Source organism: Crinia signifera, chromosome 4 (genome assembly GCF_055691185.1).
Source record: "Crinia signifera chromosome 4, ASM5569118v1, whole genome shotgun sequence".
Classification (NCBI taxonomy): Eukaryota; Metazoa; Chordata; class Amphibia; order Anura; family Myobatrachidae; genus Crinia; species Crinia signifera.
Window position 1 is genome coordinate 309,656,065 of NC_139220.1, and position 23,244 is coordinate 309,679,308.

At 44.2% G+C, this 23,244-nt stretch overlaps 1 protein-coding gene across 6 annotated transcripts in view; it reads left to right on the plus strand.

The window, feature by feature from the left end:
• Positions 1-23,244, plus strand: part of LOC146075803 (uncharacterized) — a 249,158-nt gene that overhangs the window by 204,402 nt on the left and 21,512 nt on the right. The window contains exon 2 of one of the 6 annotated variants that reach the window (XM_083185410.1): positions 23,072-23,244. This exon is cut by the window's right edge and continues 1,381 nt beyond it. The exons of the other annotated variants lie outside the window; for them this stretch is intronic. Within the exon in view, the coding sequence (XP_083041536.1) occupies positions 23,235-23,244 (10 nt within the window). The 5' untranslated portion in view covers positions 23,072-23,234. The remainder of the gene's footprint in view (positions 1-23,071) is intronic. 6 annotated transcript variants of the gene reach the window in all.

Genomic DNA, 23,244 nt, shown 5'->3' on the forward strand with positions numbered 1-23,244 from the left:
TTAAACCTGTTGAAAGTTTCCTCGGAGTGCCGCCTATCCTTATCTGCCTATATACATATATATATATATATATATATATATATATATATATATATATATATATATATATATATATATATATATATATATATATATATATATATATATATATATATATATATATATATATATATATATATATATATATATACATTACTGGCACCACCCACTTCCCACCAATAATTAATAGCCAGTAATATGTACATTGCTGGCATAGGCCAGCAATATATACATTACTGGCACCACTGCCCACCAATGTATATTTTTTATGGTGGCAACGTATACATGGCTGGCGCAGGCCAGCCATATATACGTTACTGTCACCACTGCCCACCAATGTATATTTTGCTATTGAGGTAACATATACATGGCTGGCGCAGGTGAATAGATTTCTCCTACATGCACGGCTGCAAATAAAATTGTAGTCGTACACATGGGTGGGATTTTGCCCTGGCGGGGTTTACCTGATTGCTGGGTTCCGAATATATGCAGCCCAGCGATCAGTTCTGAATCAGGCCCCAAGAACAGAAAATGCACTGAATACAATGACCGCTGCTCCCAGCCTTAGAATTTAAAGGAATATTTACATAATAGGTGGCTATTATGTAAATATTCCTTTATATGAAAGATTTTCAGCAAAGTCTTTCGCTTCCTGAACATCTCTTGCTCTTTCTGGAAAATAGCTCAGTGTGTACGCACTACTTTGGGGAAAGATATATCTATCAGAGATTTTGGGAAAGTCTTTTGAAATGAAAATCTTCTAGTGTGTATGGGCCTTAACATCAGGATGTCTAGAATTGTATTCTGAAACAAATAGATATTACAAGTTAAGCACAGCCGGTGCAAACACCAGTATCGAGAGGCTCTCCACCTGACATACTCTAGTGGATACCGGGACCAACTGTCGATTTTAGATTCAATATGTGTACCCGGTTTTCTTGCTGACAGAGTGTGAGATCAGGTGCTGACAGGATACCTATCTGTCACATAACCACTTTTGGGACAGCAGACACACAACAAGGCTGCAAATTTGCCAAATTGGATGTTTGCAGGGCCAGAAGGTGGTTGGACGGCAGTGGATCTCTGATAGACTGCCCTAGGGCAGGTCTGACAGGCCCGATTCCCTTAAACCTGTAGATACACATCCCTGCAGAATATTGAACAAGAGGACTTAATGCCCGGCGGGCACAGACCATTGAGTGTGTGTTAATATATGTTTATATGTTTGTGTGTGAATGCCTGAAAACGTTCTTGTCTAGTTTCTATTTTACTGAAAACCAATAAAAGTTAATTTTTAGACTCAACCATACCCTGGGATGGAACTACCCACCCCACCTCCCCAAGTGTAACTAGTACCCTCACAAGCAACCCAATCCCAACCATTGACACCGCCCCCACACCAGGGCTCTTATTTAAGAGTGATGTATCATAGTCTGTTTCTCCTTTAAGCTTGTGTCCTAACATCTAACCCTTAACACATCGTAGACACGCCTAGAACATCCCGACAGATGTTAAAATAGATTACTTAATGTAATCACAATTCAAGAGTGCCCCTAAAAAAGAGAGAGTCTTTCCTTTAATGTAAAAGCACCAGACCCGGCACACTGACCTGGAAGGGGTATTCGATTTTAAAGAGCGCTGGCCCAAGTATAGGTCACTGGGGTACTGCACTGGTAGCATTTTACCGCATAAATTGTTGTTCATTTACTACAACGTTCCCTATTCTGCAACCAAGTTCTTATACATTCCACTCCTATAATCCAATCCCATGGTTTTGAGTATAGTACCAACTTGATCTATTCTTTTAATCACGGAGTCAAAAAAGTTAATTTGTTTGACATGATTTCCCCAGTAAATCCCTGATTGTTTTGGGGTCCTGTAAATTGTTGGATTTAAGTTTTCTTTTAATAATGTTTCCATTACTGTCCGTATTACTGATATAATGCTGGGTACACACTGGTAGATATATGTGCAGATAGTGTTCCTTCTAGGAACAGTAGCAGGTAGGGTGCTGCTGCACGGGGGCAGTGCAAGGGGGACGGACTGCATCTGCAAATGTCACTGTTGTGGGCAGTCCCGCGCCACCAACTGCACAAAAGGGGTGTGCCCAGGCCACGCCGTCATGAAAAGGTGCGGGCCCGGTCGCCGCCGTCACTAAAGGGGTCGGGCTCGGCCCCTCCGAAGTCTCTGCACTGCCAGGGAAGTGCCACGTATCTCTTAAAACCAGTGCCCCCAACACAAGTCTTCTTTTTTCTCTGTGTATTCTCAAGTGCCACGTATCGCCATCTACGGCGGTGCTGGGCTTCCCCGAGCACACCGGCATGGTCGGAGGCAGGCTCTTTTGCAGATATCTCTACGGACGGAATTCAAAAAATTAAAACACTAGGCGACCCTCTGGCTGAGAGAGCTCCCAGCCAATTGGAGGCCTCTCTCAGGTGGCCGCTGATTGGCTGAGAGAGCGCTCCAGCGCTCTTTCAGCCAATCAGAGGTCTGCCCAGTGTTTTAAATAGGTTTTTTTTTTTTCAAATTTTTCCAGATGATATTACCAATTTTGGAGAGACTGTCAAATGTAGGAGTGAGGGAAGAAAAAATAATTTAATCAAATTACATAAAAACTGTCAATACCAACTCTTACATTCACTTTAAGAGTGCACGTTATGCACCCTGGAAATATTCCCAGGGCCAACTAATGCGCCTAAGACGCAATTGTACAGCCACATCTACCTTTTTCTCTACCGTCCAATGGGATACTGGGTTCAATACTATGGGGATAGAGTTCCTCTGTAGGAGAGACAAGCACATAAGATCTTTCACTGTGGGTGCACTGGCTCGTCCCCTCTATCACCTCCCACTTCCTCTCAGTTTAGAAAAATGTGCCTCAGGAGACTCTGCACTTCTGGAAGCTCCAGAGGATTTTTCTTCAAACTTTTATTTTATTTTGGGGCGCTGCTTTTGGACCAAAGCAGCAGCCCTGCTTCGAGTATGTCAGGGGAAGGGTCAGTCACCGGCCTCTTAAGGCGCAGAGCTGCCCTGCTGCAGGACTTTGTCCTGAGAGGGGTTCTGTCACCACACAGCATTGCGCTGGGGCGAACAGACCTCCCAGCTGCTGCACACCCCTGGCAAGGTCCGAAGACGTCGAGTGGTGAGTACCAGTCAGGGTTCCCCACAGGGGGCACCCCGACTTTTTTGTGCGGCAAGATGGCGGCAGCTGTAGTGGCGGCCCTCACGCAGGGACCGCGCGAAACCCCCCCCCCCCCCCCATCCTTAAGACTGACACACACAGATAGCCGCTGGACCACCAGGGCTATAACTTAAATCTGTTTTTTACACAGATAAGCACAAAATTGTCAGTATAATACACTTAAGGCGCCAGCTCCGTGCAGGGGGGGCGGGACCAGGCTCTGCTGGGTGCGTTTTTACACTGTTTACTGCTTCTCCCTGTGTCTGAGATGCCATTACAGCAGCGCTGAGATCCTGAACAGGCAGAGACAACAAGTTAAACGCTATTTAGCACTTGTATAGTGTTGACTAGCTTATATCACTGTGTAGTTGTATCACTGTGTGTATTATAACAGAACATGCTCTCAGATTAAGTGAACTTAGGTTAAACAAGGTACACTGGTCCCCAAGTAGCTCTGATTCTTACCCCACTGACTATTAATAAGCGCTGTTAACACACTGCAATTAGTCTCTTACATGCTGTGTACACACTGATACAATCTGCAAGATCCAGATAAGATTTTGACTATATAGTCAAAATCTTATCTGGATCTCATGCAGATTGTATGGGTTTTATCCCAAGCGATCCAGATGCGTTCAAGATGCGCGCTCCCATATCTTAACCAGAAAGTCTTGGCTGCCCTGTCTATATAGTGCAGATCTGCACTATATAGTCTAAATTGAATGCAGATAGTGTAAATTGTATGCAGATAGTCTAAATTGTAATCGCATCTGGATCTTATGCAGATTGTACTAGTGTGTACACAGCATTAGAGCCTATACTGAGATATATATATATATATATATATATATATTCTCAAACCAAATCTCTAATACCGCGCTGATTGTAATGATCGCCAATCGGTCGCCAGCAATACTTAGCCCCCTACTAGTGGGGCTCACCAATCCAAATATACTCCCAATAGTATTGTCAGGCGCCCTATGGTGTTTAAATGGTGATTCCTGTCTCTCAGCTATATAATTCATACACAATAGGTTTTAAACATAAAACATTTATTAAAAGAAAATATTTAAAACACTTTTTCCATATCCAGTTCTTTATCAGAGGTGAAATTTTCACAAGATTAGGGATGGAACATAGACTCAACGCGTTTCGTCTCGTTATGAGACTTCATCTGGGTATACATTTTTTAAACCAATCTTTAATAGGTCTATAGATGGTTCTTTCTCAGTTGCACAGAGAGTAATATATATTGGCCCTCTGGTTGAATAAATGTTTCCTCCTGTGTTAGGTGGAATGCTTATTTTTGGTGCACACCCTTTTATATGGGATAGAGGACGTCCCTATTTCGCTAAACAAGGGCTCTCCTTTAATCCAATATTGGAATCCAATTCAAACTACCATCAAATAATGACCTCTGCTGGTCCTCTAATAACTAGGAAAATTGGTCCTCTAGAATGTTTTTTCGAAAAATAATAATCAGGCTGCTTCTGTGAAATGGGTGCATGTGCTCACATCAAGGTTTGCTTGCAGGCTGAGCACCACATGGACATAACCAATGTGCTTTGAAAAGCACAAAAGGAGCTGGGTGCTATAAATGAACGCATTTCAGCCATGGCTGTGTCGGCCAGAAGAGCCCTGTGGGTAGCAGACGCGGACTCAAAACGCAGCGTGACATTCCCTTTGCGGGAGATAGACTGTTTGGGAGTGAGCTGTATGAGTGGATTTCCAAGGCCACGGCTGGTAAGTCCACATTCCTCCCATTAGCACAAGCTGCAGTGAAACGTCCATCACGACTCCCGTCCAGCACCAGAACCCACTTCAAGGCCAGGGGTGCCTCAAATGCCAACAGAGGATCCAGAGGTAAGTTCAAAGAGACTAATACCTCAGGACAAAAGGACCGTGCGGCAACTGCAGCTGCCTCCAAGTCCTCGGCATGACGGGGTCTGCCCACCACGAGACATTCTCGAGGTGGGAGCTCGACTGTCACACTTCAGCCACGTATGGGAAGCCTCGTGCCTAGATCTCTGGGCCTGAAATCTTATTTTGCAGGGCTACAGGCTGGAGTTTGCCAGGCCTCCCCCAGAAGCTTCTTCCGATCAGCCTTTCTAGCATCGGAACAGGATCGTACACTCCTTCAGGGAGCCATACAGAGACTACTTCAGTCAAAGGTAGTTATTCCTGTTCCGAGGCAGGAACAAGGTCAGGGTTGTTACTCAAACCTCTTCCTTGTACCAAAACCGGACGGGTCGGTAAGACCCATTCTCCATCTGAGATCCTTGAACCCTTTTCTTCAGGTGTTCAAGTTCAGAATGGAGTCGCTTCACTCGGTATTTGCCAGTCTAGAACAAGGGGAGTTCCTAGCCTCCATAGATGTGAAGGATGCCTACCTACACATATCTAGATGGACCCCGCACGAAATGTTCCTAAGATTTGCGCTGGGCGACAACCATCAATTTCAGGCGTTGCCTTTCGGTCTGTCTACCGAACCCCTAACCCTGTCAGACAGCTGGAGCACCTCTCCGCCGGTGCCCGCATGATCCCCTCTCTGCCGGCGTCCGCCAGCACATGGGATCTGACGGTTACCGGCACTGTGTGAGGCGCTCACTAGGCTTGCCGGGGACAGAGTCGGGTTGCCGCGGAGTCCCTACGCTAGGCAGCTGTTGGGATACCGCGGAGTCACTACACTAACTACACTAGGCAGCCGTTGGGATACCGCGGAGTCACTACACTAACTACGCTAGGCAGCCGTTGGGATACCGCGGAGTCACTACACTAACTACGCTAGGCAGCCGTTGGGATACCGCGGAGTCACTACACTACGCTAGGCAGCCGTTGGGGTACTCTGACTTAGGCTACGCTGAAAACATAGCGTAGCTGGGCGCTGTGCTATTACACAAGTACCCAAACTAATTACAAATATAAGTTAATCACTATACAGGGATGCGTGACCACGGCAGGGCGGGAGTGAGGAGGTGAAGTGAGGTGAGCTCCCTGGACGTAATCCTGATACCAATAGTGGCTGCCGAGGTCTGAGACTACCAGAGCCCGTGGAAGAGACCAGTGAATTGGCATACTAAAGCCGCTCCTGCTGCCCCGCCGCCCCGTTGATTTGGTACCGGAACACTGACCTGATCTGTGTGCCCGGCTGCAGCGTGTGCCGTGGAGAGACCCTTGTGAGCGGCGGTGACGAGGAGAGATCCCTGCGTGCAGTGGAGACGTGCCGCACCCGAGGGGGAAGCTGCGGGAAGCGGGACGCTTGGCTGTGACGTCGGCGGGGAAGCCGCGCTGTGCCGGAGAGCCTGTGGAGGGTCGGGTCTGGTCCCCCCCCCCCCGCATAGCAGAGACTGGTTTCCCGCAGACCCTCAGTGACACTAATAGGCGGCGAGCACCCCGCTAATAAGCCCTGCCAATACACTCTGTCAAAGCGGCGGTTCCTGCTCCAGATAGTGGAGTGTGTGGACACTCAGAAGGTGTCAGGACTTTTTTTTCTCTGTGTTTATTATAACAACTGGGGGCTGTGTGTGCTAGTAGAAAGCAGAGGAGAAGATCATTATCGACAAGAACCAGCGTGTCCTAGAGGAAGCAGAGGCCAGACCACCGTGGACCAAAATATCTGCTGATATCCTGCTATCCTGCTGATTCTATACGTTTGGAGAGGCAAGGGGACAAGAACACTGCTGATCAGATCAACTATATGTTATAAAGTCCACCCGAAAAACCTGTTAGGAAACAGCAACAACAGGCCACGGTAAGAGTTACCGCTGCTAATATGGGCAAAACTGGAAATACAAGTGCTGCGGCACGTCTCGAAAGATACGCACGCACACAACCCAGTAATAGCACTAAAGCGCAGACCCCCACAAGTACACCTTCATCAACACCAGTCAAGGGCAGTAACCCCCCAGAAACTGAAGAGGTTACTCTGCAACAGTTAATGGAGGCTATAACAGGCTCTGAACAGAGACTTATGGGAAAAATTTCAGACATTCAAACTGATGTGGCAAATATGAGACAGGACATTAAATTAGTGAAAGAACAACAAAAAGAGACAGAGTCCCGGGTCTCACAAATGGAGGACGGTAATAACATAATAGTGGCGAAAGTGGATAAACTAAATGTCCAAATGAAAGAGATGAAAATCAAAATATCAGATCTCGAGGGGAGGAGTCGGAGGAATAATCTAAGGATAGTGGGATTGCCCGAGAAGGAGGAAGGAGGGGACACGATAAAATACATGGAGCAATGGTTACTTGAAAGATTTGATGGTGAAACATTCTCGAGGTTCTTTTCAATAGAACGAGCACACAGAGTGCCCTTCAGACCTCTCCCTCCGGGGGCACCCCCGAGAACAATGATCATAAAGTTGTTACATTACCAGGACCGCGATGCCATAATCAGAATGGCCAGAGTAAAAAGCCCAATATTGCACAATGGGGCTAAAATATCAATCTTTCCCGATTATCCAGCCGAGACACAGAAGGAGAGAGCAAGATATATAGAAATCAAAAGAAGATTAAGGGAAAAAGGACTTTCCTATTCCATGCTATATCCTGCAAAGTTGAGGGTGGTGGCGGGAGGAGAAACAGTATTTTTCACAAACCCAAAGGATGCAGCAAGCTGGATCGACAAATGGGCTCCGGGAAAACATCAGATGGAAGGCAGTGGGACAATGACTGATTAAAAAGTCACCAGGGGGCTCACCGCCCGATGGTGGTCAGGAATAGTCTAGCCCCTAAGGGAAAAGAATATAGGGATTGGGATCAAGTATACACAGCTTGGGAGAACTGGTATATAGGGTGGGGGGGGAGGGGGGGGAATGGGTGTTTTTGTGTTTGTTTTTGTATCTGCTATATGTAATGTTTGTTATGAAAGCGTGGTCTTTGAAAAATGTGGAGGCTTAAACTGTAAAAAATTGGTTCATTATAAGGATAGTGATAAGACATAGCAGTTGGGGAATCTATACCAAATTGTAAGAAATGGTTAAAATTCTCGCATGGAACACACGAGGCTTAAACGATAGGGTTAAGCGATCTCTTGTAATGAACCAATTGAAAAATTATGGAGTAGATATTATGTGTTTATCTGAAACACATCTAGCTAAAAACAAGTTACAGGCCCTAAAAAAACCTTGGATAGGTCACGCATATCATGCACCCTTCACCTCAACGTCTAGGGGAGTATCGGTTTTAATCCGAAAATCATTAGCCTTTTTTCTGTAATAGAGTGATTAGTGACCCATATGGGTGTTATGTCTTTATAGATTGCCTGATTAACTCAGTACAAATGTTGATTCTAGCAGTATATGTGCCACCACCTTTTTCTTTCAAAGTTCTAAATAAGGCCATAGAATTTATGACCACCTCGCCAGAGGTACCTATATTGTGTCTTGGGGATTTTAATAATGTCCTGAACCCCCAGATAGACAGGCAGAACCGTGAGGGAGCGGGAGGAGGTAGAAGTAATCAGGGATTCGACAGGTATATCGAAAACATTGGGTGGATCGATCCATGGCGTTTGCGTAATCCAGACAATAAACAATTCTCATGTTTTTCAGCATCGCATATAACCCTATCAAGGATAGATTTGATATTGGTATCCAAGGAGTTTGTCCCAAAGGTCCGCAAGATAGAGTACAAGGCCCGAGGTATATCGGACCATTCTCCGATATACATGGAATTTGACTCTGGCAGTGAACTGGGTCAGAGCTTTTGGAGGTTTAACCCCAATTGGCTGCACAAAATAGACCAAAATAATGACCTTGCGCCCCAATGGCGAGACTTCTGGGATATCAATGTGGGTTCAGTGGAGATCACTGTGGTATGGGACGCTTTGAAGGCCCACATTAGAGGTACGCTACGGAAAAGAATAGCTGAGGAAAAAAGGAAAAGTAGAGAGAGTATAGCTCATCTGGAAAAAAAGTATATTGAAAAAGAAAAAATATATTGTTTAAATAATTCTGAGTTTGCATATACTGAATGGCAGGAGGCTAAAGATAAATGGATAAAGGCCATTGAATTGGTCAATCAGACCATTATGAAACACAGAGTTAAGCTAAAATATCAAAATGAGGATCGTTCAGGGAAGTATCTGGCATTTTTAGCGAAATGCGAAAAGCCCCCCAACACAATACTAAAAATAAAAAATCAGGTCAATAATATAGTCCATACATCCCATCAAATAGGAGAAGCGTTTGTAGACTACTTTAAAGATCTATATTCCAGTAAAATACAACATGACGGAGATAGTATAAAACATTTTCTTAATAAAATCAACCTCCCAAAACTAGATGATAATAGTAAAAACGAACTAGAGGCTCCGCTGTTAATGGAGGAAATTATAGAGGCGATTAAATCGATGCCTTCAGGGAAAGCGCCAGGTCTCGATGGCCTACCAGCGGAGATGTATAAAAAATATTCTGAAACACTAGCACCCTTATTACTTCAAACACTTACTGAAGGGTTTAATAGGGGGACTATCCCAAAATCTATGACCGAAGCGAAAATAATATTGATCCCCAAACCAGGGAAGGACCCTGAGGAAATGGACTCGTACCGGCCTATTTCGCTTATTTCAGTTGAGGCAAAGGTAACTGCTAAAATTTTTGCAAACAGGTTAAATAAGTTTATTGCTAGGTTGATCCACCCTGATCAGACGGGATTTATGCCCGGTAAGGAGACTAGCATAAATATTCGAAGGCTTTTCTCGCATCTGCAGATAAAAGATCTAGAGGAGAACCAAGGAGCGGTGGTGTCCCTGGATGCGATAAAGGCCTTCGATGCAATAGAGTGGCCATATTTATGGGAGGTACTTAGGGCATTTGGGTTTGGCCCAAATTTTATCGGATGGTTGCAATTATTATACCATAGCCCAACTGCACGTATATCAGCAAACGGATGGACCTCGTTGCCATTTGGTCTCGCCAGGGGGACAAGGCAGGGATGTCCACTGTCCCCTGTTTTGTTCGCCCTGGCGATAGAACCCTTGGCCTGCTTGATCAGGCAACATCCGGTGGACTTGGGCTATGTAGTTAAAGATCAGACAGAGAGAATTGCATTATATGCGGACGATCTTCTAATATTTTTGAAAAATTACAGTACTACTCTCCCAATAATACTGAGTTTAATTGAAGATTTTGGAGACTATACAGGTTTCAGAATAAATTGGACCAAATCCAATATTCTTGCGGTGGGTGACATGGACAGCGGCTCACAGACATTACCATCACGACTCAAGAGGGTATCAAATTTCAAATACCTTGGGATACAGATTTCTGCTGACCCGAAAGAATTTATAGAACTAAATGTGCAACCCATGATGGAATGGCTAAAAAGTAAAATTAAAGTCTGGAGTAAGCTGCCCATGATACCCATCGGGAGGGTCAATTTGGTAAAACTAATTGTGCTTCCGAAGGTATTATATATATTACAGCAATCACCGATCTATCTCCCTAAACCGCTGTTTAGGAAGTTAAATAGCATAATAAGCTCCTTCATATGGAATGGGGCTCGCCCCAAGATTAAATTTAACGATCTGATGAGGCCTAGAGCTAAGGGTGGGATGGCGCTCCCTGACCTCAGAAGCTATTATATAGCAGGACAGCTGGCACATCTGAAAGCTTGGGTAAGGGAAGAGGAAGAAAATAGTCATCTGGTAAAAAGATTAGTAGAAACCTCCACCCCCAATATACCTCCCAAGTTTAGATTAATTCAGGGGAAGAAACACCAAGGAGACCCTCCATTGATAGACCAAGCGTTAAAGGTCTGGAAAGAGGCCAATCAGACATTGGATAATAAATTGATCGATAAAGATTTTAGAATTATAGATATATTGACCCCTAAGGATACTAAGTTTTTACAATTAAACAAAGTTTGGCATCCCTATTCCATAATACTTCTCTCCCAGGTCTATGGACCATTCGGGTTAAAGACATTCCAACAATTAAAAGAAGAGTATAAACTTCCAAATACATATCTATTTAGATATCTACAACTTAGAAGTATATTGGAAACACGAGTAATAATACCAGAGGTGGGTTTTGGCGAATCCGAAATTAAAAGATTGATAAACACCCCCAATAATAAGAAATTAGTATCTAAAATATATGGTACCCTAATGGAGAATAAGTTTAAAGATAACCTGGATAAGGTGAGAGAAAAATGGGAAAATGAAGTCGGGGAAATAACTGAGGCAGAATGGGTAGCTGCCAAAGTGGGGGTTATAAAAGCAACAAACTCCATTCGAATACAGCAGACGCAGTTATTTATCCTTTATAGGTCATATATGACTCCAGTAAGGATGATGAAGTTCGCGGGAAGAACTACCTCCACCTGTCCGAAATGTTCGGATATCTCTGGTACTTTTTTTCATTTAATATGGGAATGTAATTATGTTTTTCAGTTTTGGGAAAAAGTCACGGCAATTATAGTAGAGACAGGTATTCCAAAAGAAATTTTGAACACTAAATGCTGCCTACTAGGAATAGTAGGGGGCAATATTGACAGAAATGGTAAAGAATATATAATAAATCTTGTATCAATTGCAAAGATCATTGTGGGTAGACAATGGATGTCTAATATAGCACCAAATATTGAAGTATGGAAGGCACGGGTAAATTTTGTAATAAAACGAGAGAAACACATTGCACAAGAACGAAATACGTTAAGTAAATTTAATGCAGTGTGGAAACACTGGACACAATCACACTATTATGGAATTTAAGACAACACAGAATATAGAATTGAGTTAAGATATATTGTTGGTAGCCGACACAGTCCACAAATAATCACGGTAATATATAGGTGTGTTTCTTTTTTTTTTTTTTTTTTTATTAGTATATATTTATTGTTGCCCATAAGAAGATGATTAAAGGGGAAGGGATAGAGGGGAAAGGGAAAGGAAAAAAAAGAAAGAAAAAAAAGAAGAAAAAGAGTTGCCAAAACAAAACCAAACTGGGCTAAGAGAAGAGAAGAATGGGAGTGGGAAGAAGGAGGGGGGAAAAAAAAAAAAAATAGAATGTATTTATTTAACCAGTCTGTTCCGAAAAGAAGATCAAAGTCTGATTTACCCCAGAAATTAAGATATCAACTGAACCTCTATAGAGAAAAAAAGACCTATAAAGCCTCCACAGTACTAAAATACTAATTATATGAACACTGAACAGTTAAAACACCACGCAATGTATGTATGTCAAGTGAGTTTGTAATATGTAACGTAAATGTATGTATGTAAATGTTTTTTTTTTATTTATGTGGATATGTATATTTATTAAATGAAACGCAATAAAGAAATGAAATTTAAAAAAAAAAAAAATCACTATACAGGGATATTAGGAGTATGATTCCAAGTTACCAGCAGTGTTGACTTTGAAGTTACATTCCAGTAAAGATATATTTGTGTTTGTTTTTTTTATATAAATTTTAATAATGAAAAGTCAATGAATACATATAAAGTACGCATTACAATTTTCTTGTAAGCTTAAATTCAATAGAAATATTAAGAGCATTCTTTTAAATATAACATCAAGTATTTTCTAAAGCATTTCGGAAATTAACAGCTTGGTTTTTTCTTCTTAAAAAAACATATTATCTTCATTCATATCAGATAGACAATTCATTAGATTTTTTAATTAAAATTATATTAAGACGAAAAGAATAGTAAAGGAATGGAATGGAAAGGAAAGGGAACCAACACGGCTGATGCTTGAGAGAAGAGGAAAAGGAAAAAAAAAATCATAAATAAATAAATTATATATATTTGTATATATATATATATATATATATAATAATGAAATGCTTGAGGAATATTGAAATATGAACTCCATGGGTTCCAGACTCTAATAAATTTAGCAGAAGAACCATTTAAAATGCTAGTTTTATACTCCATTGAATAAACATGCCATATTTTATTAATTATCTCAGTCAAAGTTGGCAGTTCTGATGATTTCCAATGACTAGCAATACAAGTTCTAGTCGCAAGAACTATATGCATGAATAATTTATTCTGAGCTTGACTGGCCTCTGGGATGTTCATAGAAAGGAGAAAATATCCAGCTTTCAAAGGGACCTGAATTCCTAAAATTGAGCTAGTTAACACATTAATTTCTTTCCAAAGTGGGATTAAAACTGGACAATTCCACCATATATGAAGAAATGTGCCTTCCATACAATTACATCTCCAAAAATAGAGGAAAATGCAGAATTCATGTTGTTAAGTTTAACTGGGACATAGTACCATCTGTATAATAATTTGTATGCATTTTCTTTTAGTTTTACACATATTGAGCTAGAAGAAACATTTTTGTAAATTTCTGACCATTCTTCATCGTCTAAAGGCTCTCCCAGGTCTTTTTCCCATGCCAATTCATGTAAATCTCTTATATTTGAACCTTGTTTTAATAACAAAGGATATAATGTTGATATAAGGCCCTTAGGGGCAGATTCATACCCCTTTTACACCAAAAACCCTGGTCGGACCCTGGTCTTTGAACACTGGAGTTTTCAAGATCTGACCCTGCTTTATACCACATTTACACAGCACTTTGACCTGGGTCTGCACCGTTTACACTGGACCTGGGTCAGCCCTGCCTTTTCTTGTGGATGTCATTAAAAATGGCCATTTAAGGTCTGATAGAGATAAGGTCACAAAAGTTAACAAAAGGGAGGGGTGAGGCCAGCTCTCAGCATTGCAGCAATGATGGCAGAGAGAAGCACATGTGTGATCCTGATTTTCTTTTTGTTTTCAACTTTTTGATGTTTTCTCTGTGGAGAGCTTGACACAGCACCTCATGCTGTGTCACCTTCTCAGTAGTGCAAGGAGGAGATCCCAGTCCTTGGCTGAGAGGGACAGATCTCCACACCAATATTTGCGCAGAAGGAGGGCACTGATATCATCCAGCGTCACATCCATTATGCGAATGAGCAGCATGAGAGATCGGAGGATGTGGGTCAGAGAACGGCGCCATGGAGAGGCTTTCATGCGCATTGGAAGCTTTTGAGGAGGAGCAGTGGATAACCCATTTTCGTATGTCTCGTGCCACATTCAATTACATATTAGATTTATTGGCACCAGCCCTGACGATGCAGACCACAAACTACCGGCAGCCTATTGCCCCAAATAGGAGATTAGCCATTGCCATTTGGTAGTATGCCACCCCCGGAGAGTACCGCACATTATCCTGTTTATTTGGAGTTGGGATTGGTACAGTCTGCAAGATAATCTATCAGGTCACACAGGCATTTGTGGATACCCTGTACCAGCGCTTCCTCTGCTTGCCGGAAGGACAGCGTCTAGATGATACTGTCCAAGGCTTCCTGAGACGTGGATATCCACAGTGTGGTGGTGCCATAGATGGGACCCATATCCCCATCATTGCCCCCCATGACAACCATGCTGACTACTACAATCGCAAGGGGTGGCATTCTATCATTCTACAGGCCGTAGTTGACCACAGATACTGGTAAGTGCATTAATACTAGTGTTTCATATTCACTTTAGATTTGTTGCGGGGGTTTGCTGGTTAATGTTAAATGTCTAATTTTTATATTCTTTTTAGTTTCACAGATGTGTTTATAGGGTGGCCAGGGCGGTCACATGATGCCAGAGTCCTTTCCAACTCTGACTTGTACAGTATCGCTGAGGAAAAGCGAGGTGAATAGCATTTCCTAGAGAGTTACAGTAAGAATATTGAAAATAATGTGTGCAGTGTGGACCCCCCTGGATACTGATGCACACCCTCAATGTGACCTGCGCGTTATCACCCTGATGCACTCCCTCGCCCTGCACTGTATCACACTGACACCCTCCCTCACCCTGCGTCCTGCGCTATCACACTGACACACTCTCACCCTGCGCTATCACACTGACACTCCCTCACACTGCGTCCTGCGCTATATCACACTAACACTCCCTCACCCTGCACTATATCACACTGACACCCTCCCTCACCCTGCACTGTATCACACTGACACCCTCCCTCACCCTGCGTCCTGCGCTATATCACACTGATACCCTCCCTCACCCTGCGCTACATCACACTGACACCCTCCCTCACCATGCAGCCTGCATTCTATCACCCTGACACACTCCATCACCCTGCCCTATTACACTGATACCCTCCCTCACCCTACGGCCTGTACTATATCACACTTTACGCTCTCCCTACCCCTGCAGCCTAATCCTGACCCACGTATCCTACAAACTGACCCAACATATACATAGTCACCAGGTACTCTTACTTTAGAAACACCCGCAGCTGTCACCGGGCCTGTCTGTAGTTCAACAACAGGACCTATCATGTCACCTGTGCAATGTACTGGGGATGAGTTTAGCATCCCACCTGATGGGATAGCAGCGGTTATGTATCCAACAAGTATTCTCATATGATGTTATTTTCTTACAGAAATCAGTGATCGTAGATGGTGTGGTGATTCCAGTCCACATAATAGGGGATGCAGCATACCCGTTGCGCCCGTGGCTGATGAAAGGATACACCCAACATGTTCAATTGACCCCCGAGAAGATCACCTACACCCATACCTTAAGCTCTCCCCGGATGGCTGTAGAAAATACATTTGGCCGTTTAAAGGGACGTTGGCGATGTTTGATGAAAATAAATAATGTTAATTTAAAGATCATGCCCCATGTAGTTGCTGCCTGCTGCATCCTTCACAACATTTGTGAAATACAAAAAGAGCATTACCTACACCATTACACTACAATGGATGCAACAGCCAATGAGGGGGAGCATGACTCCACTGCAGAGCTCCTCTGGACAACCCTTGCTGCCAACCTTCCCTCAATGATTTAAAAGACATGACAAGATACCAGTGTTGTTGCATCCAATGTTTGGTTTATTTTGTTAAATATATGTTCAACAAGTAAATTCACTCAAAAATGGTATTTGCATTGTATGGTTTTGTTTGCTGAACTCTGCATAACAACCACATAACATGTATTGTAGACATTGTAAAACTTTACAAAAGTACAAATGCACAGTTAATTGTCTAAAAGTGCAGTATAATATACTGTTTGGCATGTAAATATCTAAAACATACACATAGGGCTATATTCAATGCTGTCGGCACTGCTGCCAAACTAAATTCAATACCGCCCATAAACTTTTTGCATAGTATCTGATTCTTTAGCAAACTGTACATAAGAACTGGCATACAAAACTTTACGAAAGTGCTGATGCACACATAGTGGCATAAAGTGCAGTATAAAATACATTTTTTGCATGTAAACAGTTAAAAAAAACACAAATTTACTGTCGAGTGGCCTTTTTTGGAGGACCTAAAACATCAAATATTTTGGTTCTTGTTTAGTTTCACGGTGGCAGCATGGCCGCCCGCTACTTCCGGGTTCGGAAAACTATATAAAATAAAGTCCATGCCAACGTGAATTACTTCATACCCCCCACTATCCACATTGGCATGGAGTTGATTTTACATAGCGTGGCGAGCCCCGCAAGGGGACACAGACGCTGCTGCGATTGAGACGCTGCCGCCGTGAAACTAAACAAGTACCAATCTTTTTAATGTAAACTTCTGAGGTAGAACATTTTTTACATTTTATGACAGTTGCCTATACACAGGATAATCCTGTGTTTCTTGATTTGGTATTACTGCAGCAACACTAGTGTTTGGGTTATAGAAATTGTACCCTCTATATTGGCCATATTGTGGGTCAGGGTATGCTGGGCCCTGAGATGGATGTTGTGTCATCTGTGGTACATTTTGAATTCTGTTCCCTGATGTACGGGAAAGCATACGCTCAAAGAAAGAAATTTGCCGCTCCTGCATGGTCATTAGCTGCGACATGAAGGATTGGTGAAATTGACGTTCAGATTCAAGAAACCTTTCCATTCGCACATCTTCCTGCGCTTGCGTGTCAGTCCAGCTGGCGGAGGTGCTCCACAATAGTGCCAGTTATGGCTTTTGCCGCTAGATCTGCCCTGTTTTGCGGTTTCCTCCTCGTTGGTACGTTTTATACTATAAAGAAGAGAGAGAGAAAACAAAAATGAAGAATGGCATATTTTAAAAAATAGCAGTTGTGTTCACGTACATGTGCTTATGGTCTTCCACTTGCACACTACCAAGACTATGCAACGGATGCTGCTTTCATTAGTAAATACAATTTTAAAAAAAAGTACTTGCTGTTAGTGCGCAGCCTCGGGTTCTGTGTGGCGACTGGTGTTTCGGAGCTTGTCTGCATGTCCCCCTGTATGGGATCTATGATGCGGTGTTCTTGGGTGTTGGAGTCCATTATATTGATATCTGGCGGCATCTATGGCCTCATCAAATAATAGTGGAGATGGCGTAGGACATTGAGAGGATGGTGGGGCAGCCTGCATAGCCGGTGTCTCCTCACTGCACTCCATCTGAGATAAGGATGGGGGTATAGAAGACTACAGTGCCACTGGGTTTGTCAGTGCAGTATTTCCAAATACACTGTAGCATAGGTCATAGTACACCCATTCCTGACGCGCTGCTCCACTTGTTCTGCGGTTATGATCATGGACTTTTGTAAATTGTTTACATAAGGCTTTTAGCTTGTTCACAACTTGCTTTTGTGTGCGATGTATTCCCCGAGAAGCCAGCATCTCCGAAATGTTAAGGTACAAAATACTGTCCTTAACAGTCCCAGTCATTTGGCGCCTTATTTCTTCTTCACCCCGTATTAGCAGGAGCTCTTTAATTTCTGCCTCTGTCCATGTTGTAGACATGCTGCTCAACTCTGGGAAAAAAAATAATAATTAAACACAACCGTTAAGGTGATAAACAAGGCCAAACCAATCTTGTTTTTCACTCATCTGTGTATTGTCAGGTGCTGCAGAACCCTTTTGGCGCCATATAAACAAATGATGAAAAAAACAAAAAAACATCCGGTGTAGGTTAGCCACTCCTAAACTGAAATGCAGCCATTGCCCAAGCAAGGAGAGAGATAGATAGATAGATAGATACACACACACACACACACTTTGTTTTCTAGCGGCACTCACAGAGGACTTCATAGATAATAACCACAGGACACTGCTGTCTAATATAAAAGTTTTCAAATCTATAATTGCTTTTTTGGCAGGGACAGAGAGCGAGGGTCAGATTACCTTACCTTAGGCTGTGATCGGCAGTGGAGACTGTGGAGGAGGAGACCAGTGGCAATGGCGGTGCAAAGGAAGTTAATGTCATCGTCTGTGGTCGCCTGAAGCAGTGGTACACAGGAGGCTGTGGTCAGGACAGAAAAAGAGACAGCAGGGTCAGGGAGAGACATAAGGGACAGCGAGGGATGGCAGGGACAGAGTGAGGGAGGGTCAGATTACCTTACCTTAGGCTGTGATCGGCAGTGGAGACTGTGGAGGAGGAGACCAGTGGCAATGGCGGTGCAGGGGAAGTTGTGGTTGTCGTCGTCTGTGGTGCGGTGGAGGCTGTGGTCGCCTGAAGCAGTGGTACACAGGAGGCTGTGGTCAGGACAGAAAAAGAGACAGCAGGGTCAGGGAGAGACATAAGGGACAGCCCACTGCGATCACTGTATATGCGAATATGGTTAGATATAAATATACCAAGCAGGGTTCTCCGCTCCAACAGGTGACCGGAAACAGCAAGTCACTGCAGCAACATTTTTGTTGTTTTAATAGACCTCAACGGCACATTTTCGGGCTACAACCCCTTCACAAGAGGAATACTTGTATTCCAGCAAGCATCTCCCCCTTTGCGCCACCACTGCAGCAGCGACCATCTCCTCCTTTGCCCTCCTCCCACTGCAGCAGCGACCATCTCCTCCTTTGCCCCCCTCCCACTGCAGCAGCATCTCCCCTTGCCCTCCCTTCCCCTGCAGCATCTCCCCCTTGTCCCCCTCCCCCAGCATCTCCCCCTTACTCCCCTCCCCCTGAAGCAGTATCTCCCCCGTGCTCCGCCTGCAGCAGCATCTTCCCCTTGCCTCCCATGCAGCAGCACTATCATCATACCCATTTGCCCCTGCAGCAGCATCTGCCTCTTGCCCCCCCTGCAGCAGCATCTCCCCCTTGCCACCCCCTGCAACAGCAGCACTATCATACCCCACATCTCCCCCTGCAGCAGCATCTTCCCCTTGCCCCCCCTGAAGCAGCATCTCCCCCTTGCCCCCCCTGCAGCAGCAGTATCATTATACCCATTTCCCCCTGCAGCAGCATCTGCCCCCACCCCTCCCCCTGAAGCAGCAGTATTATAATCATGTCCCATATCCCCCTTGTCTCCCCTCCACATGCAGCAGCATCTCCCCCTGCCCCCCGCCCCCTGAACAGCAGTATTATAAGCATGTAAAACATCCCCCCCTTGCAGCAGCATTATCATTATGCCTCCCCACCACCTGCTGCAGTGAACAGGGTGCACAGCATCCCCACCACCTGCTGCAGCGAACAGGGTGCACAGCACTGACCTGCACGGGGGTGGGGAGTCCAGAGGAGTATGGGCAGCAGGCTCAGCTTTAAAATGCCGTCTGGTAGCGTGGCCGGCGGGGCACCTGTACAGCGCCAGTAACGTGCGCTGCCCGCCTCCCGGGGGATGTGTGCGCCGGGCTTTTCTCTCCCCGCTGCCGCTGACTTCCTGCAGGGTGTGCGGTTGAAATTGCTCCCCGCTGCCGCCGACTTCCTGGAAACACAGGTGACGATGTCCCAACCCGCAGCGTACAATTTACACCGGCCTTTACACTGGTCCTAGCCGCGTTCTAACCAGGTCAGGACCTGGGTAGAGGACCCGTGTAAATTGACACGGATATACCCCTTTTACACCGCGGAAGATCCGGGTCTGACCCACCGCTGACCCGGATTTTTCGGCGGTGTAAAAGGGGTATCATTCAGGGCCTTATTCGAGTTCACTCTTTCTGACAAAATCCTTCTTAGATGGACAAAACCATGTGCACCTCAGGGGGGCAGATGTAACATGTGCAGATAGAAATATGGTGATTTTTTGGTGATTCTTTGCAGGGTAAATACTGGCTGCTGTATTTTAACACTGCAATATAGAGCTCACTTTGAAGTAAAACCCCACCCAAATCTAATTAGATCTGCACAAGTTACATCTGCCCCCCTGCAGTGCACATGGTTTTGTCCATCTAAGAAGGATTTTGTCAGAAAGAGTGAACTCGAATAAGGCCCTCAGTTTGGAGAAGAGATAAACTGGAGATAAAGCGGAGAAAAGGTAAAAGGAGATAAAGCACCAGCCAATCAACTCCCAACTGTCTTTTTCAAACACAGCTGATTTGCTGTGCTTTATCTCCTTTTACCTTTTCTCCGCTTTATCTCCAGTTTATCCCTTCTCCAAGCTTAATAAATCTGCCCCTCAGTGTTTGTTCTGCAATAAACTTAATTTTCAATTGAAGTCCTGTTTCTAGCAGTGATTTGTTGTTTTGTCGATACATGAAAGTATCTTATCTGGAGATATTGAAAACATTTTTTATGAGGAATTGAATGTAGAGTTTGAATATCCGCAAAAGTTGGAGAAATAGTATTTTTAGAAATATCATTAAGAAATCCAATTCCACTCTTCCACCAACACTCATAAGATTTTGTCTTAATTCCTGGTTGAAAGCTGGGATTGTCAATCAATGGACTGGGCAGTGGAGCAATGTTGTATTGTCCCATATATCTAAATTAAAAGGGTACTTGTGTATTTTGGCGGCGCCCATCGCATCGCATACCATAACACATACGATGGTATGCGATGCGACGCGATATCGTATGATAGAGCACGATGGCATACAATTTTGAAATTGTATGCCATTGTACATGGCATACGATGCCATACGATGCGATGCGATTAAACATTGTATAAGCACCCTAATGGGTGCTTATACTATGTTAAGCACCCAAATGGGTGCTTACAATGTTAAATGCACCCCCACGCCACCCCCCACTATAAACGTGAACCCGAAGCGTGGCGAGCGCAGCGGTACGCGTCCTACGACCTTTTCATACCCCCACTATCCACGTCGGCGTGGAGTTGAGAATAGAATAGTGTGGCGAGCGCAGCGAGCCACCGAGCCCGAAGCGTGGCGAGCGGACGCGGATACCTTCACAGGTAAACGCGTCCCCTCGCGGGCTTCACAGGTGTCCGCGTCGCCACGGACACCTGTGAAGCCCGCGAGGGGACGCGTATAACTGTGAAGGTATCCGCGTCCCCTCGCGGGGCTCGATGCGCTCACCACGCTTCGGGCTCGGTGGCTCGCTGCGCTCGCCACACTATTCTATTCTCAACTCCACGCCGACGTGGATAGTGGGGGTATGAAAAGGTCGTAGGACGCGTACCGCCGCCCCTCGCGGGCTCGCTGCGCTCGCCACGCTTCGGGTTCACGTTTATAGTGGGGGGGTGGCGTGGGGGTGCATTTAACATTGTAAGCACCCATTTGGGTGCTCAAAAGCACCCTTTAGGGTGCTTATACGATTTTTGGTCGTATAGGGGGTCAAAATCGCATCGCATGCCATCGGGTGCATGGCATGCGATCTGTTCGTCGTACGACGGACATCGGGGGCGCCGCCAAAATACACAAGTACCATTAAAAGAAATTATTGGGTGATTTTTTAAGAGTTTTTGGTCGTGTTTTTTTTGGCAACCATAACAATGAAGAAATAGAGTGCAGGTTAAGAACGTTAGATTCAATTTCAACCCAAACTTTCTATTTTCGGTCTGTTCCAAAGGATGCATTGTGACAATTTTGTAGCCAAATAATACGATCTAACGTTAGGGACCCCTAGGCCACCCTCTGATGGACGCTTCTGAAGTATTGAATAATTTTACTCTCGGTTTTTTCATAGACCAGATAAAATTCATAATGTTGCGTTGTAACATTTGCAAAGAAATATTTGTGTTTACACATTTATCTGTTGTAGGAAGCCAGCAGGAAAATTGCTAGATGGCAGGTATGTGTCACTGTGGCTGCTGATGTCAGTGATATAAATCCCAGACAGGTATGAAATGGATGCTACGGTCCGGGGTTTTGAGGTGGCTGTAGGGATTTGGTGCTAGGCCATTCCCATACTGCATACCAGGTTTTAGTTTACTCTGCTAAAGTGGCATTTCTGAAGTGGATTTAAAAAGGGTAAGATGCCTGGGAGCAGAGCGAGTATTATTATGTGGCTGGAAGAAAGCAGGCTAGAGAGCTGGTGCTGCCAGAGACTGTCTTGGACCTGCTAATATCGAGACGAGTGAGTGCCTTGGTCTATGCCTGCCTGTTCTGAAGCTAAAGGAGCAGAGACTTTGGCCCTTATTCAGATCTGATCGCAGTATTTAATGCACTACCATCCACTAGGGTGTGGAGGGAGAATAAAATAGTGTGCCGTGTGTAGCGAGCCTTGCAAGGGGACGCGGTGCTACGTTTCAGTGTCCATGTTGACATTTTAGCGAAAAAAAACACAGAAAACCACCATCGACATTTTGCTTGTGTCGGCCTTTTAACCTGTCGATATAATGACCCTGTCAACCTAATGCTTGTAGACAAAACGATCTGAGCCCGGGTAAATACTGGCTGCATTATTTTTACACTGCAATTTAGATCTCAGTTTCAACACACCCCACCCCAATGTAGGTCTCTGCACATGTTACATGTTGCTAGACAATTTTGACTAAGCAGGAGAAAAATAGGGAGATTTTGGCTAACCTTCTAGGAGATTTTGACTATCTAGTCAAAATCTCCTATTAAAAGTTCTCTGTGTGTTACACCCCTTTAGTCACTGATCATTGTTCTTATATGGTGTCAAATTGCTAAATGCTCTTTGTTATTGTATGTTATGATATGCTTCATGTTCCTTAGTATATACAGTATTTTATATTCTATTTCTACCATTAAGTTACCTGATAACATTTTAATGACTTTTTTCAGGACAATTTAGCAGGATTTGCACTAAGAATATTAGAAGACAACGTGGAAAGGGGCAAGGCAACTAAAGAAGTCATTTCTTCTACCTCTGGGGCATTCACCAAAGTTATTCCTATTTTCTGGGCAGAACACCCATTAAACAACGCTTTAGTTTCTCAACTAAAACATGATGAGTC